This window comes from Podarcis liolepis (assembly GCF_965112155.1).
Source record: "Podarcis liolepis genome assembly, chromosome: 15".
Lineage (NCBI taxonomy): Eukaryota > Metazoa > Chordata > Lepidosauria > Squamata > Lacertidae > Podarcis > Podarcis liolepis.
Window position 1 is genome coordinate 21,298,716 of NC_139566.1, and position 20,941 is coordinate 21,319,656.

General features: G+C 39.8%; 1 protein-coding gene and 1 long non-coding RNA gene across 3 annotated transcripts in view; both read left to right on the forward strand.

Annotated features, from left to right (window-relative positions):
- MED13L (mediator complex subunit 13L) overlaps positions 1-20,941 on the forward strand; it is a 165,329-nt gene that overhangs the window by 46,796 nt on the left and 97,592 nt on the right. For both annotated transcript variants that reach the window (XM_083478401.1, XM_083478402.1), the window contains exon 3: positions 19,567-19,651. In XM_083478401.1, the coding sequence (XP_083334527.1) occupies positions 19,567-19,651 (85 nt within the window). The remainder of the gene's footprint in view (positions 1-19,566; positions 19,652-20,941) is intronic.
- Positions 287-8,252, forward strand: LOC310695054. Its single transcript, XR_014519899.1, has 2 exons — positions 287-5,537; positions 5,783-8,252. It is a non-coding gene; the product is annotated as an uncharacterized lncRNA (long non-coding RNA).

Below are 20,941 nucleotides of genomic sequence, written 5' to 3' on the forward strand. Positions count from 1 at the left end.
GCACAGCATGTATGTATGCTTGTGGTGGTAGTTGTATCCATACAATATACTGTGTAATCTATAGTTTTTATGTTATCATTTATATCAAAGTTTTTAAGAGGATTTTACAATAAGTTCAGTGTACTGAAAATTGTGGTGATTGTTAAAAAGAACAAGAGCAATGGAATATAAATTTAGAGCTTGCTGTATGTATATTTTGTGTGTGCTGGTATGAGCCTAACTCTGCACTTCATTGGACCGATACACCAGTCACTGATTTGAATGCTGATTAAATTATCTGTCTAGCCTTTCTCTCCATACTATCTTAATTTTTTTCTCCAAGACCCCATTAATGACTGCCACATTTATTTATTCATGTACTAAAAGCAAACAAAGCCAAGCTGTAAAACCTCTTGGTGAGGTAGGAGAAGTTGGCTTGTGATATCACAGCCATTAGTTAATCTGCTCATTGTTGAGCTGCTAAAGTGGCTGAGTCTGTTTTCATGTAGCACTTTTGCCGCAGCAACAGTAGATTTTCAAGTTGCTATGGGTAAAAATTTAGCTGACTGTATGGCTACTGGTTACCTCTGCATGCAGTGCTAAAACACGGTTTAATGTGCTGTAGATGAACTTCCATGAATATGAGTGAAACATCTGGTTTGTGCGTTCCCCCTTTCCTCCTCCTCCTCCTCCTCCTGTGTCACTGGGAAGTGGTTTTTGTTTGTTTGTTTGTTCCATTTTTCCTTCACACAGTCTTTGCTTAGCACTAAAGACAAATTGGGAATCCTTGTCTAAGACAAACCAGTGTTAGACCAGTGGATCCTGCCTATGGGCTTGCAGATGTAATACACCGTTGAATCACCCCCCACCCCAAATAACAAGGCCTTAACAACGTAAAGCAATTGTAAAACTAATAGATTTTAGAGATGAGTGATTCCAGAATATGTTACAATATGTCTGATATGACAGTTTTGGCCATTTGTTTGAACTTTTCATTGTAATAAGAATTATATAATCAGAAATATTTTCAGTAAGCCATTTTTAGAAGAATGCAAAATTTGTTTTGTGGTGATATTTCAGCTGCTAGTGATACAATTTTATTTGTAAGAATAAAGAAGAATCCCTCAAAGCCATAATTTGATTGTAGTATTACTTGAACAAAGGGGTATCCAGCTAAGTTTTACAGTGAGTGGGCTCACTGAAATTAATGGACCTAAGTTAGTCACATCGGTTGTTTTGAATGTGTCAACTCTGAGTAGGTTTAACACTGGGTACACCAGTGAAATATTTTAATTTTGTTTTCCATGTGTGTTTGCTTGGTGTTGACATTTATCTGAGAGTGAATCAATTGATGCTGTATTTCTAATGTTATTTGTATGTACTTTGTAGAACATTCTTAGTCTGTGTGGATGATGCTGCAAGTCTGTATAGACTTTCCTTGGGAGCAAGTTCCATTAAAATCAGCGCATCTTAATTCTGAGTAGACGTGTGCTCAGGATTGCAGTGTTAACTGAATTTGATCCATTATCCCTTAAGGCTGCCTTCCCCTCCATATCCTATACTGAATCTTAAGATAAATCAAGGCTAGTATGTGTGAACCAGGTTCAGATAATAGTTACACACAGAGATGCATTCTCTGTTGCTTTGGAAGCCTTTCTTCCCAGAAGGATTGTGAGAATTCTCTGGGATTTTTATTCTTATCTGCCTCAATTCATCAAACTGTATACTTGGGATCCTATTAATATACCTTACAATGGCTGCTTTTAACATAGTTTAGATGGTGTTTCCCATGGCTTATGTCTCTTGCTTTACAAAAGCAAATAGTTGGATCCCTTCTGATAGATCAATTTGCATACAGTCAAAAAAGGAGCAAACTCATCCCCACCATTTTAAATTACATTCTGTCTGTTGCCTCCTAGGATCGGATTAACCTCCATTTTAAGCCCTCTTGTGCCAGAGTTAGAATAACAAATGTGATGTGAACTGACATCTGGAAAAGCAATGCTAAAGAAATTTCAGCAACATTCTGAAATTTGGTTCTTCCGTGTGAAGGGCTGTTTCACTTGCGGTTTTCTTTTTTTCCTATTGAGAATTGTTGTTTAGGAAAAGCACACATATAGATGTGTGAAGTTGGTAAGAGTGTGCATTTTTGTGTAAATCAGCATGTGTTTGATTTCCCATCACATGCGCTTGTGGTAATAACACTGACTCTCATTGAGTGGGGTGTAGGCACCTGCAGGGTAGGATATAAAGCTTCATATAAAATAAGCACAGATTTGTATACATGCATTTGTGTGTTGTATCTTGATGTAGTAGAGGGGGATGTTGTGTGTGGAAACAACCCTGAGATGATACCCTCAATAAACATGCTTGATTTCAAAATAGGTATAAATAGCAAATGATTATTCAGTGTATGTTTACAAGGTTATAGGGCTGCTTTAAATAAAAGAAAGTTATGCATCAAAATAATTTGGACTTGTATCTCTTTAGCTGGAAAACACTTCATTTTTTTCTGCCTTGGTGAAAATCCTTAAGGAGGATTTTTATGTAGCAACTCTGACCACCCCCCTCCCTTTTAAAATGTCTTTTAAGGAAACCAAGTAGGATAGTGCTGAAATTTGGAGAGACCCTAACAATTGCATAGGAAAGGTTGTAGTCCATGACAACCTTGTTGAGATGTTAGCCCTGACAGTATCTGTGACCAGGCTAATTGTTGTATCTCAGGACAAGATTATCTGGTAAAGACAATAGAAGGACTTAGTGTGTGTTCTCTTTGACAAATGTATCACTGGATTTTCAACAGTATCAAACATGATAGCCTGCAGAAATAAATTTAGAGACAATTTTTAGAGGGGTGGAGGCCCTTTCTAAAGTAGGGTGAATACTGTTCACAAATTCACAGGACTCATTTGGCATTGTGTCCAGTGAGACTCCTGATGTCTGTTTTCCAAGTAGTCTGCTTGGCACAGTTACTTGGTGGCGGTATGTAGGTGGCATTTATTTAGCACTTGACTCCTGGCCCCGTCATGACCCATACTTGCAGGCAGCTTGTCTGCATCAATGGAGGAAGTGGATGCTCCTCTTGCGTTCTGAAATTGCAAAATATGTACCAATTTTCCACTCCCAAACACTTGTAATCACAGCGAGTTCTGTGGAAGCAGAACTGCTTGATTTCTTTCTCTTGCTTTCTCCAGTCGTTGCAAAGGGTCAGAATCTAAGCGGCTACATATAAATAAATTGATTTGAACAGGATTCACATGACTAATAGCAGCAGCAGTAGGTTGCAGGAGCTTTTTGTGTCTTCATAATATGCTTAACAGGTTGTATAAAAAGAGTTTCAAATTGGAAGCAATGGTGTTGCTCAGATTATTGCAAGCATGAGAAACTCAAAAGAATCCAGTGAATGGGTGAGAAATGTGACCCCTTTGTTGGCACTTGGTTGCTCTGCAGAGGCTTGCATTGTAGACAGAACAGACTCTCTTCTTGCTGTGTTCAAGAGGCATTTCATTGATTTCTGTCAAGAAGAAAAGCTTTTCTAAAGTAGTGCTCTTCAGGCCTTGTGGATTATTAAGATCTGTTAGTAGCCAGTTGCTCTTTCTTTAGGAAACTGGCAAAGAAGGGGGTCTTGCTAGTTCACGTGGCTTCTGATTATAAGTGAAACAGCTGGGTCAGTAACAGATACTCATACCAGTTTTTATCTGGAATATAGCCACTTCCATACAATCAATCCGTATTGTTAACATAGATTCCTAGAATTTATTAGTTTCTTGTTCTGATCTGCTATGACTTCCCCTCATCTGTTTCCTGATCTTTCTAAAGTTACAAATGCACATTGAGAAAAAGGTGCCGTAACCTATGAATTGCACTGGGTGACCATACTTGTCACTTTTAAAAATGGTGTTGGACTGGTTTCTTAATACTCACAAAGGGAGTCTCTGATCAGACTTCATTTGAAGACCACCTGTAGAAGTTGCTGAAACTCCCCCTTTCCTTGAGATTGGGGAGGGGGTCATGGTTATTTAACTGGGTTGTGCGCACAATTTATAGTTAAACTCCAACAGCCTTCTAGTCTACTGTAAATCTCTCTTCTATACATAGGTGTTAAAATACATGTTGAGAAAAAACGCATGCAAAATAAAACAGCAGCCAGTGCTACTGGTTGCCAGCAAGGGACAGAGAAAATAGATCAGAGTTTAGGAAATACTGAAATGTGTTAGCACATGCTTTATAGGAGTGGTCAGTAGGGAAGATTTTACAAGCACACACACTCACACACTACTAGATATGCACTCAGGAGCAAAGTATCTTGGGGTCTGGAAGGCTCAATCTCTAACTTTACAGAAATTCTACAGTCAAAATGGCAAGTGCAGAATAAGCATCTTTCATTTGATTGGAAATCCGCATTTGTGTATGACTGCAAGTCAAAGGGTTCGTCCTTTTGATTTTAGATTGTATCAGGGTGAGGTTTTCCCTTCTAAGCGTGAGAACAGTTGCAGTGAAATTATCTCAGTACTCCCTCTGTTCATTCCTGTAATGAAAGTCTTCAAACATCCTTACATGATTTGTGTAAGGAAAGACCAGTCCTTTTCTCCTGCTCTGAGAAATATGGGGAGACACATTCAGAAGTTTTCAACACTCTCTTCTCTCAGGTGAAGTGCCTAGTACCTTTTAAAAATGCAAGAAAGAAAAAACAAGTATATCACAAAATATGTTCTGAGTGTTTATCTCTCTTTTGCTGCTTCTCTAAAGCTTATTTTCCATGCTGAAAAGGCACTTTCACTGGCTCAAAAAGAGATTTTATTTTCTGTTAGAAAAAGATTTGGATTTAGCTTTAAATTGTCTTATTCAACACGGCCTTAAAATTCCTATCAGCTAAAATAGGAACTATTCCAGAAACATCAAAATAATGCACTGAAGCCCCCCATTGATTTACTTAAATCTTCCTTGTTAGTTACTTGAGGTATGTGTATCTCAACCACCCTTTCAACCAAAGAGACAAGGAGGGTGGCGGTGGAAAGGTCCTTGCATGGCATAGCTATGCAATGTTAAAAGCATTGAAGCCAGAGTTGCCTGGGTCATGAGAAACGTGGTACTTCCCAAATCTATGACACTTACATATTTTAGTTTGAATAACTTTATTGGTCTCATTTTTGGATCAAGTAGCTGACACGGGTGACGCTGTGGTCTAAACCACAGAGCCCTAGGGCTTGCCGATAAGAAGGTCGGCGGTTCGAATCCCCGTGACCGGGTGAGTTCCTGTTGCTCGGTCCCTGCTCCTGCCAACCTAACAGTTTGAATGCATGTCAAAGTGCAAGTAGATAAATAGGTACCGCTCCGGCAGCAAGGTAAACGGCATTTCCGTGCGCTGCTCTGGTTCGCCAGAAATGGCTTAGTCGTGCTGGCCACATGACCCGGAAAAACTGTCTGTGGACAAACGTTGGCTCCCTTGGCCAGTAAAGCGAGATGAGTGCCGCATCCCGAGTTGTCCGCGACTGGACTTAACGGTCAGGAGTCCCTTTACCTTTACCTAGCTGAACATATATCTTTATCAAAATACAGTGGTACCTCGGGTAAAGTACTTAATTCGTTCCGGAGGTCCGTACTTAACCTGAAACTGTTCTTAACCTGAAGCAGCACTTTAGCTAATGGGGCCTTCTGCTGCTGCCGCACCGCCGGAGCACAATTTCTGTTCTCATCCTGAAGCAAAGTTCTTAACCTGAAGCAATATTTCTGGGTTAACGGAGTCTGTAACCTGAAGTGTATGTAACCTGAAGCATATGTAACCCGAGGTACCACTGTACAGTGAGGTAGAATCCCAGTGTGCTTTCTACAAAGTTGGGACTTGCATGTAGTATACAGAGTACCTTTTCACATTTTCCCTGAAATCTTATAAAGAAGGAGATCCCACAGCTTTTCTACTTGAAAGCAAGCCATGTGGGCTGAAATGCAGAGAGAGGGTTACAGGCTCTATACCATAGAAATTAGCACTCCCAAAGCCTTATTGATCTCAATGGATTCTAAATAGACAACTTTATCTGGATTGTGTCTGTTAGTATAGTGGGCTTTGTTTTCACAATTGCTACTTAAACTGGGCAGAATCTTCTTTCTTGTTTCAACTGAGCACCAAGCAACTTAGTTTAGATAACAGGATGCAAAGTATAAGCTAAAGGTCAGGTTTGCTTACATGTGTTCTCCAACTCAACAAACAAACAAAAACAAAACAGTTTACACAAGACACTCTTTAAAATTAAAGTGTTCATAATTAAACCAGCCAACAAACTTGATATTATATCTCTGCACTTTTCTATAGAGAGGTGAAAGAAAATGCTTAGAGAGTGATGGGAGATATCAAGGATTTAGTAACTTTAGTTAAACTGGTGGAATATTTACTAAGTGTGTGTGTGTGTGTGTGTGTGTGTGAGTGTGACAGATACACACACAGTGTGCACTTATCAGATTGTCGTGTAATTGTAATAGAACTAATGATCCTGAACCAATTTAGTTTGAACTGTTGTCATGAATCAAACAATAAGCCATTGTAAAATTAGGCTTTAAGGTTTTTTTTTTAAAAAGAAATGTTTTTATATCTCTCTGTAGGCCTCTGTTACTGTTTTTAATTCTATGGTATCTTTCACACAGTGGTAGAAGCATATACACTGCATTCAGAAAGTCTTAGTTTCAATTCTTGGTATTTCTCATTAGAATGATCATGCTGCAGGTGGTAGAATCAGTATTGAAAGGGACCCTGGAGACAATCTAGTTTTAACTTTCTGATCAATGCAGGATCTGCATTGCTGGACAAGAGAACATAGGAAGCCTTCTACCCCCTCAGACCAGTGGCCCATCCAACTCAGTATTGGTTGCACTCACTGGCAGCAGCTCTGCAGGAATACAGGCAGGTATTCTATCCCAGCCCTACCTGCAGATGCTGGGGATTCAACCTGGGACTTTCTGTATGCAGAGCAGATGCTCCACCGCTGAGCTGCAGACCTTTCCTTACCACAGTATTTCTGACAAATGGTCATCCAGCCTCTGCTTAAATACGTCTCATGTAAGGCAATACAAATCATGTAAGGCAAAAAAAGCCACCCACTCACCCCACTTTCCACAGAGGCTGCTGCAAGTGTGAGTAGACTTTATTAGTCCAGACTGATAAATAGGTAAGACTAAAGATAGCTTCCTAAGTTCTTAGAATGCCAGTGATATGCTTAAACCAAACCATAGAATTAATTTCAATAAGATCCCATGCATAAATGGATTTAAATAAAGGTTAAATACAAGAGAGAGATACTGACTGTCCACTGGCAGGTCTAATATTAAGGCAGGAAAAGGGGGGCTTTCAGAACTCTATTCAGGCCTTGCTGTGAAACTGACGGGTAGCACACTGAGAAGCGCAAATTACAGTTTTGATTAAATCCTATTGTCTCTTTCAAAAGCAAGTTGAAGCCTTGTTTTGAAGTGCCTTACCAATCCAGATTTGTTTTAACCTAGATATTTCAAACAAGATTTACATCTAGAGAGTAAAAGTTCTTTGAACGCTTGCTACAAAAATATATCATCCCTCTGGGCACATGCCATTAAATAAAGATGTGTTCGCTAGTGCACAGGAAAGAAAGGTTTTTAACAAACTGGCACACACATGATAGACAAAAGAATTACTGTGATACTGATAAAAAGATTTGTGTGTGTGTGTGTGTGTGTGTGTGTGTGTGTGTAGATAAGCTTTTAAAGTCTCTTAAGCTAGACTTTGCCCAATCTTTGTGTGAAATTTTCCTTCTCTCAAGGTTTTATAAGTGCAATCTACATCTCATTTGAAAGCAGCAAAGCTGCTTCTAGATGGCTCTCAGTAAGTGTTCTGAAACTTCCCTAAGTGAAGACGAAAACTATTTTAAGTTTTCCCAAGAGCAATGAAGTCAAAACTTATTTCTGAAAATGATATCACTTAATTATTAGATTAAATGCAGTGTATTGACTCCCCCTGTTTTGGTTCTTTAACTTAAGCCATTGTTTTGCTTTTTGTTCTTTTATTGAGTTTTTAAAGCCTGTACAGTACTTTCCTTATGACTGCTTTATCTCTTTTTCTTTCTCAAATTTTGCCGCTAATGTTCTCCAGTATGCAACGATGTTACTTTGTAGCTTTACTTTAAAATATTGGTTTTGGACTCTTATAAAGAAAAATTTGTAGAATAATGATGAAATTAGCTTGGGTGATAGAAGCATAAATGATTTAGAGCACACCCAAACAGGGATATATGTAACCTTAAAAAAAGAAAGAACTGTTGCAAAATCCATGAATTACTTAGCAGTTTATTTGGGTAAATTGATATGTGTTAAAAGTATTTTGGGTATTAAAGCTAAATGCTACAAAAATGGGAGCCCGGAAGGAAAAGAAAAGTGATAGCACATCTAAATGATGAATCCTTATTTCCCTGAAGAGCCAGTATGGTCTGAAGTGCATTGTTGAATCCTACATTTATTTATTTTTTAGCCCAGACTTTCACACTAATAGCACAAAGATCTAAAGCAGCCAGTGTGCCTGGGGATATTAGGGCTGGGGCTTGCATGCACATCCTAGTGCCTAGTTCAGCCCTTTACTGGCTGAGCATGGCTCTCCCTCTGCCCTTGAAAAGGGGTGTGTATACGTAGCTCTGGGTGTGTCACTTTTGTATAAGTATATGTCTGGCCTGTGCCACTTTTGTTTATGTTTTCCCTAAGTTCCTATTAGGTTTTTTAAAATGCTCTAAAATTAGCATTTAAATAGGTAACTTGCATTGTTATGAGATGATTCAAGTGCTGACTGCAATGTTTTCTTTCTTTTTTACAAACAGTAACTGCTGTAAGCAGTTAGAAAGCCTTTCTGCCACTGCATTCATGTTAAAAATGGCAAATGCCCCTGGGAGTGATGGGACGTGATAACGTGCCATCTCCCAAGGATGTGAGATGGGGAAAAAAGAGTCTCAAAGATGCTCTGCAAGTGCACTGCATAGGTGTCTGGTGCTGGAGTTGGACTGCTATATGTGAAATTATTATCTCTACTCAGGAATCAGTTGTCTCAAGTGCCTATCCTCTGCATACTTGGGAGGAAATCTCCTTTACATAAAAAAGGGTGTGTAAGTTCACATTTTAAAAAATACTAGGATTTGAAGGCTGCTTCAGCTTATTCAGTGAAACATTTAGTCTTATCACTGAATTACATGTTCAGCTACAGATAGGTAGCCGTGTTGGTCTGCCATAGTCAAAATAAAAAAAATTCCTTCCTGTAGCACCTTAAAGACCAACTAAGTTAGTTCTTGGTATGAGCTTTCGTGTGCATGCACACTTCTTCAGATACACATGTATCTGAAGAAGTGTGCATGCACACGAAAGCTCATACCAAGAACTAACTTAGTTGGTCTTTAAGGTGCTACAGGAAGGATTTTTTTTATTTTTACATGTTCAGCATTCCCTTTATTTCTTTTTCTGAGTAAAATCTGCCCTGTATATCTTCTTAAGAAGAAATTCGTTTCTCAGACATAGTAATGAACAAAATAGTGTCATTGGTACCCAGGTGGTCACAGATCCAGGCACTGATCAGGCCTGATTCAACCTCATGATGTTCATACCATATCTTGGTTTGTGGAATGTGTGTGGAATGCCCTTAAAAACTCTAGTCAATATAAGTTGTTTGTAAAGAATATAACATTTTCTGATGAGTTTTTTTTTAAATTACTCCAATAACTAAGTAGAATTGCGACATCTGAAACTTGAGTGCTGTATCTAGGGGCGTTATTGCTATGTTTGCTGTAAAGCAGCAGAGGGTCTTGTGGTGCTTGAAAGACCAGCAAATTTGTTACGGCATAAGCTTTCATGGACTGCAGTCCACTTTATCGGATTCAATAAGTGTTATCCTGAGTTATAGGTGTGTATATATGCATTAGGAGGGCTGGGTAGTGTAAAAAGAGAAGTGATTTCAGGGATCCCTCATCACACTTGTTCAGAAGAAATGTAGGTGTGCCTGCCCGATAGAATCAGTTTGACTATAAGCAAAACCAAGCTCTGGCTCCAGGCAAGCGCAAAAGATGAGATGCTTGTTGGCTGAGTTATCTGAAACTAATGCATGATGACATGTCCTGCATGGTCATCCAGAACAAAAATATCAGCTTAGGGCTACACTAAGACTGCAGGGATGGCAGTGTCAGTTCTGATTCCAATTAAGTCCTTGTAAAGATTTTTTGCGGATAAAGCTTTCTGCTTGACTGTTAAGGTCTTTGTTTTGTATACACTCAGGATGTATACACACGTTAGATTGGAAAAATATATAGGGAGAACTAGGTTTTTTTCATGTTTGTTGAAAAGATAGTTATATCACAATTGGCTCTGATATGTTTTATTGGACCTGTTGGCCCGATGAACCATTTTTCTTTCTATTTGCCTTAACCTCAGAGGTCCTACACAGCAACGGTTATCAAAGTCATCTCAGACATAGCTACAGAGGTGGTAGTGAGATGGCTAGAAATATTGTAGAATTGCCATTTTAAAGTTTAGAAACCAGGGGTCATACCATTTTATGGCTTTTCAAATACTTAGAAGCAGAAATGGGAAGGGACATGCACAGAATTCATTCTGCACATTGTTTGCCCTTGATGGGGTTTCATGCATATATTTCACTAGGAATCTATAACCGAGTGCAAAAAGAGAGCATGTGAAGCTGCCCTATGATGTCTGCGTCTGGACAGCTGTTAGCAACGGAAGATTTCCTTGTGTAGTCAAGATTCAGAGGGTGGTGTCTTGAGAAAACTACCTCTATCTGCAACCATAATTTCTGGGTGCTACACCTAATGACCATTTTGGATTATCTGCAGTACGTTGTGTGTGCTGCTGTGGAATAGGAATGTGTAGTAAAATTTCTGCAAGGTCATTTCATTGTTGTGAATAGTTAGTTGTGGCTTTACTCTGGTCAGACTGTGAGCCATATAAATTCTGCATCAACTGTTAATTATGATAACATTATGCAGTTGTGGAGCAATGTAAAGAGTTTTTGACATGTCCCAGCACTCCCTCAATTGGGACAGAACTGTCAGCTTGTATGCTACTTTCAGCAACATTGGTATAGAGAGGGAGTTCAGAAATACGTCTGAGTCCCCACAAAGATTGTGCACTGTGCATTAGTATTGCTGAAGTTTGCTTTTTCCAGATAACATGTCCCAGACTCCTGTACTTACAGGATATGCACACCTTTGCACACCTCTGCACATAACATGTCCCTCATCGCTTGTGATTCTATTGTGTACCGTTGAATTGGTCTGCCTTTTCTTGGCAAGTTTGTTACTAGAGTTTGATTCACAAAACATGTCCATAGCTAGCTGTTTCCTTCAGAAAGTTATCTTAGGGTCATGTTAAGAAGTCAATTAATCTTGAATGCTAAACTTGGTACAAAAGCTCCAGAGTCTGATTCTGAGACTTTGCTTTGCCAGTACAAAGAATACGGTTTTAGGGCAATATTAAGCCACCACATTATGGCACTATTTAATTTATCAGTATACAGTCGTACCTTGGTTGTCGAACGCCTTCGTACTCGGATGTTTTGGCTCCTGAACGCTGCAAACCTGGAAGTGAATGTTCCAGTTTGAGAACGTTTTTTGGAAGCCGAATGTCCGACATGGCTTCCATGGCTTCTCATTGAGTGCAGGAAGCTCCTGCAGCCAATTGGAAGCCACACCTTGGTTCTCCCCTGCCCCTCCCCCCTGGATATCTTTCAAAAAAAAGGAACATCAATGATTTAAGCATTTATTGGTTAGATAAAATAATAAAAAAGCTGCTTTATTTATTTAAGGTATTTTTACGTTGCTATCCAGCTGAAGAAAAAAAAAAGACTCCCAGAGCAGTTTACAGCAATCAATAAGATTGTCCCTGCCCTCAGGCTTACAATCTAAAAGACACAGCCCCAAAGGAAGAAGAGATTGGGAGGGTAGAGAACTGAAGCCAACTCAGGCTTGTGTGCTCCCTATACCTTTTAAAGTACATTTGAAGCACATTTTACCCCTTAAAAAAGTCTGGATACAGCAGTTTACCCCTCACAGAGTTAAAATTCCTAGTAGCCCTTAACAAACTACAGTGCCCAGAATTCTTTGAGCAGGTAAATGTGTTTTGAATGTGCTATAAAATATAGTGTGAATGCAGCCTTAGTGTAGCTGCCTGCAGCTTCTCCTTCTCTAGCTAATAGATGAGGCCAGGCTGGTCTGTTTGTTGCCATGATGTTTTTCCTGGAAGGCAAGGGGAGCAGCCACCCAGGGGTCCTTAGTCTCCTGGCTGAGGGCCTTGTTCATGCTTGTATATTTAGAAGTTTTGTCACCCATGCTGTCAACGTGCTGCATATCTGTTGAGTTTCTGGTCCAGGTCTAGTTGCCATGGAAAATGTATTGGGATTTTGAACAGAACTTCAGCATATGCATAAACTGTCTTAGGCTGGGGAAGGCCACCTTGAAGGTCCACATGAAGAAATGTAGGATGATAATCAGCCAATCAATAATAAAAAGGTTAAGTAATATGAATATAAGAGCATGAAAAGGGCAATAGTTCAGTGGTACAGGTATCTGTGTGCTGGAAGACACAGGTTCAATCTGCGACATCTCAAGGTAGAATTGGCAAAAAAACATGTTTGGAACCATGGAAAACTGCTGCCAGTCAGTATTGAGAAGATATTGAGCTAGATGAACTAGTGGCCTGGAGACAGCTTCATCTGCTGGATGTTCCTTTAGTCTAGCATGCGTTCCCACTGAAGGCAATCAGAGAGATGCATCCAGGAAGTTGTTGCTTCCCATCAGTTGGCATTCAGGGGCAAACTGCCCCTGAAGGTGAATGCTGCATATATCCATTGTGACCAGTAGCCATTAATAGCAAACAAACAAACAAACAAATCTTTTAAGGTATCTGCACTGATGGCCATCACCACATCCTTTTGGCAGTGAGTTCCACAAATCAAATCACATGATGTGTAAACAGGGCTGTATGTGCTCTTTAATATTGCCTATCTTGGTAATCCAAATTCATCCACTGAAAAACAAATCCTTCAAATTGAGATGTGTAGGATTATTTTGCCTTAGTTGGTTCTGTGTCTTCTGACTGGTGATGACCAGTGGCACTGAAGCCTCTGAAGATAGTCTTCTTGAGCAACTTTGTGGCTGGCTTCTGAGTTTTCAGGAGACATTGCCCAGACACTTTCAAACAGACCTGCGCAGTCTGACTTACCTTCCCTTAAGAATTTCAGTTGTCTTATCTAAAGCAATTGTACCAAACACTGGCTTGTGGATTGTCTGGGATTGTGCAGAATTGCAGCAAACACACACACAGCCCTCAAAATGTAGCAGACCTTTTTTGTTCGTGCACTAACTGTCAAGAGAGTATACCTTGCTACAGAACATTCTTTTCCTCTTTTGACTCGTAACAGAGCTTCCCCTGTATTTCACTGGATGTCATTAGAAAGGCTCATCCACCTGTCATCACACCATCCCAAGTACCACTCCAGAGAGTGAAGTCTGTCTCTCTCTCGAATCTGCTCTAATGCCGCCAGGAGGTGAAAGCACCTTCTGCTTCCATCCACAGACCTTGGTTTATTTCCTTTGTTAAAAGAGGCATCTTGGCATTTCATAATACACTGGACGCATTTCACCATAGGATATTCAGTAGTTGGGTTAGTTTTAAAGAGACACTGCTAGGTTGATGGCATTTAGTCATGGAAGGTCTGGTTCCTGCAGGATGTTAAAAAGGTATGAAATATTTAAATAGAATGATGAAGAGCCTTTTGGTTACTGAGTATAGAATTGGATTTAGGAGCTGGATGCAGTGGAGGTTGAGGTAGCCTCAAGCATCATTTAATTAAGTTGTCTGGAGCATTATCATCCTCTTGAGTCTACTTCCATATGTTAGTGGGCTGTGTAGCCCCATACAGAGATGTTTCAGTATGAGGTTTGCATCTTACTGACTGGGTTAGTTACTAGTGGCTGTGGTCCATGGTAATAGAACTCAACTCCTTAGCGTGGATCTCCTTTTCTTTTTATTTTGCAGAGTTGCTGTGGTGGTCCTGGTGACAGTGACCGTTCTTCTGAAAGACACCCATACACCCACACAACCACCCACCCACCCACACTGTTACACATCAAGCAAATTAAGAAATGGGTCCTCAAATGCATGCTTGGATTAAAGATGGGTCCTGGGTCTGAAAGGACTACTGCTCTAAAATGCTGAAACATTACTTGGGTACCGCGTTATAAAAACCTTCCCCCTCCATGGTATATTGTTTTAACAACTTAATCCAAACTACATTTCAGATGGTTGTATGTAAAAATGTAAGCGTACGTACATCATGAAATGAATGCTTTTGTAAAGATGATGAGAGTTGGTGATAAATAGGAATGGAGAGGAGAGGACAGTACAATGCTGAAGGCAAGTGAAAAAAAGCAAATAAAAGATTCATTGTTTTGAATAGTTATACAAACAGCATTTCAAGGGAAGCCAACAACAGCTAAGCATGAAAATCTACTGGGGCAGAGGAGCATAATAATGAGACTGTGGAGCAGTTTCTTTTTAATAGCATCCAGGTTAAAGGCAGATGAGATAGTTTAGGCCCTTCCACAATCTATTTATTGTATGCATAGTATCAGACTTATTAGAAGGCAGTTTATTGGATTGTGTTTGTCTTCCCCCTTGTTTAACATGTCAACATTTTCTATCTTCTTAATATAAGAGAAAATGTCATTGCTTAATCAGAGGTGCTAACAGTTTTCTTCTGGATGTAAATTTGCTTGTTGTGTAAGAGGAATGCATTAGTCTTAGCAAAAGTATAAGAAAATGAAAGGCAGCGAGAAGTAGCTCCATTGTTACCACTCCAGGCGTGTCTAATGAATCGTGTTTCCATGTTCCCTCGATCATGCTGCAGAGTGCCCTTAGCAGGGCTAAGTCTTCTGTAAAATGCTCTTTAAGATTATTGTTGAAAGCACAGAAACGCTGGATGGGTGTTTGGTGGTAGTGGTGGAGGGAATGTTAATGAGGCAACTGCATTTCAGTCAGTACAGCTGCTGGGATTTCTTGCCATGGCTGGAGCAGCAGTGACAGACAACTGTTCCAGCTCAGCATAAAGCCCTTTTCTCAGGGACGCAGGTTGTCAGATACTTGGTTGGCAATGCTCCTTTATAACTATACGGTTGTGTTTTTTTTTTTTTAAAAAAAAACCTTGTGCTGGAGAAGCAAAGAAAATAAATGCCTGGCTGGGAAGGGTCTACTACTTAGAAACCCATAGAACCGTAGAGTTGGAAGGGACCCGAAGGGTCATCTAGTCACCAGGAGTAAAAGTAGCCATGCCTTCAACAACAACAATAACCACCACCACCACAACAACAACCACCCCACAGATTTTTGTTTTGCTCTTTGCTCTGCTTGTATTAATGCCATATGAACTGTATGTGTGCTTTCAAAAATATTTTGATTTGTAGTGGTTTTGTCAATGGAATCAGATGTGGCCTGTGATTTGATGGTGGGTTGTTGTTGTTTTGTTTGTTTGCATGCATGGGAAGGCCGTGGGGGAAAATAGACAATTTTATGTGTAATCATTTTGTTGGATTCAATGTATGTCTCTCTGTGTTCACACACACATGCTTGTCATAATTCAAGGGTAGGTTTGGTCTTAGGTTCATTAGTTCTCATAGCTGTTTTTGAGAGGGGGGACAAAATGAGGACACTTCAGATACGAGTTTTGGACTGTCTTCTTTTGATGATGAAGGGAAATATCATAGTTAAAGTTTAAAAGTGTGTCCACTTTTGCATAATGCTCTAGTCCAGGTAGCATTGCGAGAGCTCACCTTTGCAAACATTCATGCAGGGAAGAGTGGCCTGCGTCCCTCCAGTGGTGTTGGACACCAACACCCAACCAGCATGATCAATGGTCATTTGTAGTCCAGCAATATTTGGAGGACCACAGGTTGTTGAATTAGAGCTAAATATGTTCTGATAACCATTTTGTCGTTTGTATTGCTGAAAACAGTACAAGCTGTTACTATCTACATGTTGGGAGATGTGAATGGTATTACTAGTGCTATAGCAGTGTTGCGTGAATGGTGTGCAATAGGCTTCCATTTGTTTCTGATTACAACCTTATTTTTATATTGTGTTTCTCCTCAGATTTAAAAGGCTTTGGGTAGATAGTTGTGCACAACTTCATTTAAAAAAGAGGTTGTTTCACACTAGCTGGAGGTTACAGACTGACCAAGCTGTTCAGTTTCTTGAGCATTTTGAGTGACTGCACTGTAAACTGTATTTGCAAGAGTGTCAAAACAAACAGTGCATTTTAGTACTGATGGTTTGTGGTTGTACAAAGGAAGGTACTTCCTCAGTTCTGAGGAGAACTGATGCCACATTTCTTTAGCTATGACCTGTGTAAGGACATCAGAGCAGGAAGTATGCTTGCTCCTGGTATAGTATCAAGTCCATTTAGTCACTAAGGACTTTGAACACAAATCTTACAGGAGAATCAATGGCGATGTAACAATGATCGATCAATAGCATTGCATTTAATTAGATATTTTATGGCCTTAATGCAGTATTTCAGAATCAATGTAGCATTGCATTCCTTTGCTGCTTTTTTGTATGTCAATTTCCAGGACACATTGATACATCTGCATTTGTCACTAAACGGCTTCACTGTAGACAAATTTAATCTAAAATGAAATGAAAGCTTTAGTATAGGCTTTCGGTAATTGAATTTTTGATATATTTATTTAATGTAGACATTTGCCAGTGAATTGGATTTTTAAATTGATTTTTTAAAAAGAAAACCAGGAAGAAGTGATACTGTAGGAAAAAGGAGCCCCAAACCCTGCTTACCACATAACTCCTCCTGTAGTTGCTTACTTCCTTGTCACAGGCACCCTCCTATCTTTCGGTAGAACAGAGCAATAAATTGATTTCCAGTCATTTTTAATGGTGAAACAACTAGTATTATCCTATAGAGTATGTTCCCCTTCATATTCACAGTGGCCAATATGGTTAGAGTACTCAATGTTCAGAGTAAACAGGTTTAATTAGTCCTGCTGTGGGAGGTAGAAAAGCTCTGTATTTCGGCCTTCCTCACATGCATGCAGATTTCTTGTTTAAGGGTTGAAGTACATGCTACAGCCATACCTCGTGTTGCATTAGGGTCATGTTGCGCCTTTTTGGCTTGCAAACGCGGCTTTGCACATGCACAGAAGCGCTCTATCGTGCTCTGCGCTTGTGCAGAAGCTCCACTCTAATTGCGGACTTTTTGGGGTGTGAACGGCACCCCAGAATGGATCGTGTCCGCACTAGAGGTACCAGTGTACATGAGAAATCTGTGAGCAGAATTCCCAACATTTGCTTTTTACTTGAAAGCAGATAGGGATGTATGTATGGAAAGCCCTAATTTTGATAGCGGCAGTGGCATTGGGGAAGGGTGGAGCTAATACTATATGGTAGAAGTGGTATTACATCAGATAAATGGTGTGGGAGAAAGGTTTAAGCCCACCTTTCCCCAGGGACATTGCTCTGATTGAATAAGAGCCCCATTCCCTTCTGAGCTACTTTCAAATAGTTTTACTTAATTTTCAAAATAAGGTTTGAGGAAGCAGAATGGTGCATGTAAAATAGTGAAATGTACTTTAGAATTCCTGGAGCTAAACATTCCCCCCCTTTTCTTTTTGGTGTACAGTGCAGGAAGCTGGATTTTCTTTAGTGATATCCTCCAGAGCAGTTCAAATGCGTAGTAATTTTTGCATTCCCATACCCCATCCATAGATTGTTTGAAGTCTTTATTAGCATATACCTGTTTTCGTTACTATAAATGCTTCTGCTATTCATTCTAGTGGGAATTACTTGAGTATTCCCACATGCAACTTAATTATATCTTATTATATTTATATTACTTGTAATATAATATGTTTATTATACTGTCTAATTAATGCAATATGTTATTTGCTTTCTGTTTCCCCCATGGGGTCTCTTATATCTGTTTCTGTCTTGCCCCAGCTTCCTGCAGGTGGTACTTGGGTGGGCAGGGAGGGAGAAGAATCTGCGCAGTAAAATGTTCATATATTTTAGTGAAGGGGGAAAGTAAAGAATTGTGAGAGGCACAAAATTGGTTTTTGGCTTTTGTATGTGAGAGAGATTACTAGGAATATTAAAAACAAAGGTTATATGCACCCATAACCAAGGTTTTTAAAAAAGCCCCTTTGAGTGTTTTTACTATTCATTTATTGAAATGTATCTGAGCCAGTTAGACACAATGATCTCCAGGCGACGGTAGCTTGGCACTGCAAAAGTCTGAGAGTGGACCAACCAAAGGAGCAGAAGCTGAAAGTGCCATCTCCTATAAGTGTTCTCCCATAAAATGAAACTTGCAAGGCACTTTTTGAACATTTGCATGCTTTTGAGGTGTTTGCTTTTCAGCTGAAGCCAAACGTTTGACCGATTAACGTAAACAAATTTGTGAAGGGGGGGGGGAAGAGCCCTTCCCTCGTTTTTGGCTTCCTCCAGAGTTACCATGCGTGCCTGCTTTTTTCTTGTCAACACCACACACCCATCATTATTATATTATTAAAATGTATGTATTGCCTAATGCAAGAATGCCCCTGGCTGACAATTAAAACAGAGCATGGAGCACTACAAGGTACATAATAGTAATCAACACCAACAACAGAATTCCAATTCAAACAGAAGACTGAATGCAAAACAACTAAACCTATTTCTGTTTCCTCCTTCTCTCCTCAGTTCTATACCTTTTCCATCTCTTCTCAGTCTCTTGCCTCCTTCACCCAGCCATCTTTTCCTCAGAATTCTGTTTGTCAGCATGCAGTTTCCTTGATCATTCTTCTTTCAGTTACCTTGTCTTTGGGCTCCATAGCCCTCAACTTTACTACTCTTCCCGCTTGGTTACTTATTCTTAAATTGCTTTTTTTAAAAAAAGACAACAACAAAAACCCCAGTTATCTTGCTTCTGTTTTCATTTTGTGTCACTTGCAGAAATCACATAATGTGCTTTCACTCATTTTTTTGTCATAGTGCATATTATTAAAGGGCATAACCTCTTTAAATGTGTGAAATGTGTGAATGCATAATGTGGGGTTAAGCACTTCAGTTTACCTGGTTTTAGGATCATTTTAATTTGAATGGCAATCCCGCTTGGTCAACTTGCTTCACCTCAAATAACTTGCTTTACTCATCCTATAAAGTTTGCATAAACCTTTACTCATCCTATAAAGTTTGCATAAACCTTTCTATTAAACTGGGAGGAGGATGGGTACCTTGTTACAGTTGATTTATGACTGAAGCAGTTGGTAGTACTGTAATGCATATTGGTACTTTCTTAGGTAACCAGGAAGACCAAGCCTCACTAATCTGGTGCCCTCCAGATGTTTTGGACTATAGCTCCCATAATCCCCTGGTGCTAGTCAGCATGGGCAGTCGTCGTCTGATACTTTGGGATGGCTCCAGCTTGGATAGTCCTTCTAAAAACCCAGCTGAATTATGTTTTCGTTTACTTGAATGATTAAACCCTCCTCTTGTTTTCTGGATGATAGGCTAACACTTTGTCTGTTTTTACAGTGGTGGAAGAAGGACTTTGGGAGAATGGGCTTTCATATGAGTGCAGGACACTGCTTTTCAAGGCAATCCACAACTTGCTGGAAAGGTAAGAGAACTCCATCTGTTCAGAGGGGTCTGTTAATGTTGGTTTGGGCTACCGACTTGTCCTGTCACCAACCCCATCCCCATAAGTCCCCCAAGCTTGTGCAGAGGATTGGATCAAGGGGAGAAAGAGGTGAAGAATTCTCTCATTATAACCACTTTGATCAGCAGAACTGTTACTGCCACAGTTGCTACACAATACTTGTTCCGTAGTTGTTAAAAAATTGAACTTTGACTGTGGCTGCACCTATATTTTGGAAGTCTCTGCCCATTGACATCAGGCTAGTGCCTTTTTAAAAAAGATGTTTTTATTTCATTTTGCAGTATTTAATGAACAAGAACTGTTACAAACATCTTGACTGTCTTTGCATTGTTCACCCATAAGAGCATTCAAAATACCATGAACTACATTGTCACACCATACAAATAGCATACAATAATATAATCAAGGAGATCTCTCCAAACTCCACCATGAGACACTGAGGGAATCCTTGTCTGTTCTTCCTGTCTCATGTAAGATATAAGTGGTTTCCATGCCATGTATAAAGAAAAGGGGCTTGCCCTTCCTTTAGTCACATGGATGTGGCATGTTAGTTTTTCTGCCAGTGCTACTGACCAGACCCTTTGGTGCCATACTTCAGTTGCCAGGCCTTCACCAGCATTTGTTGGTTTCCAGAGAAGCTGCTATCAGCAGAAACGACAAAATATATTTATATACAGTATGAAGTCTGGTGTCATTCATTATCCCCACTAGTACAAATGCTGGAGACATTTTGATGTTTGTCTTATAAATGTTTTCCAGTTCTTTGAAAATGTATGTCCAAAAGATAAGCACATGTTAGCAATATCACCATAGGTGTAGGAAAGTTCCTGTGCAGTCACAGCCTCTCTGGCACAAGGAGCCAAGTGGCTAAGTGTCATATGCCTTTAAGGCTGACATTTGTTTATTATTGGTTACTGCTAGTTAGCTTTTATTTCTCTCTCTCTCTCTCTCTCTCTCTCTCTCTCTCTCTCACACACACACACACACCCACACACACACACCCACACACACCCATTCACCCCCCCATGTGTATATATGTACAAACTTAGGATCTGCAGCACATCACAATATGAAATGTCTCTGCTCAGTGCACCAGCAACTAGCATGAAGGTACTGCATTACATTCTCCTGGATTTCTGGTGTTCTCCCCCAGCCCCAAAGAGAGAATTAGCATTCCACTGTCACATTGTGCTGTTTGGGAGTTGTTCCTTCAAAGTAGGGTGGTGATTCTGAACTTTTTCAAACTTTGGG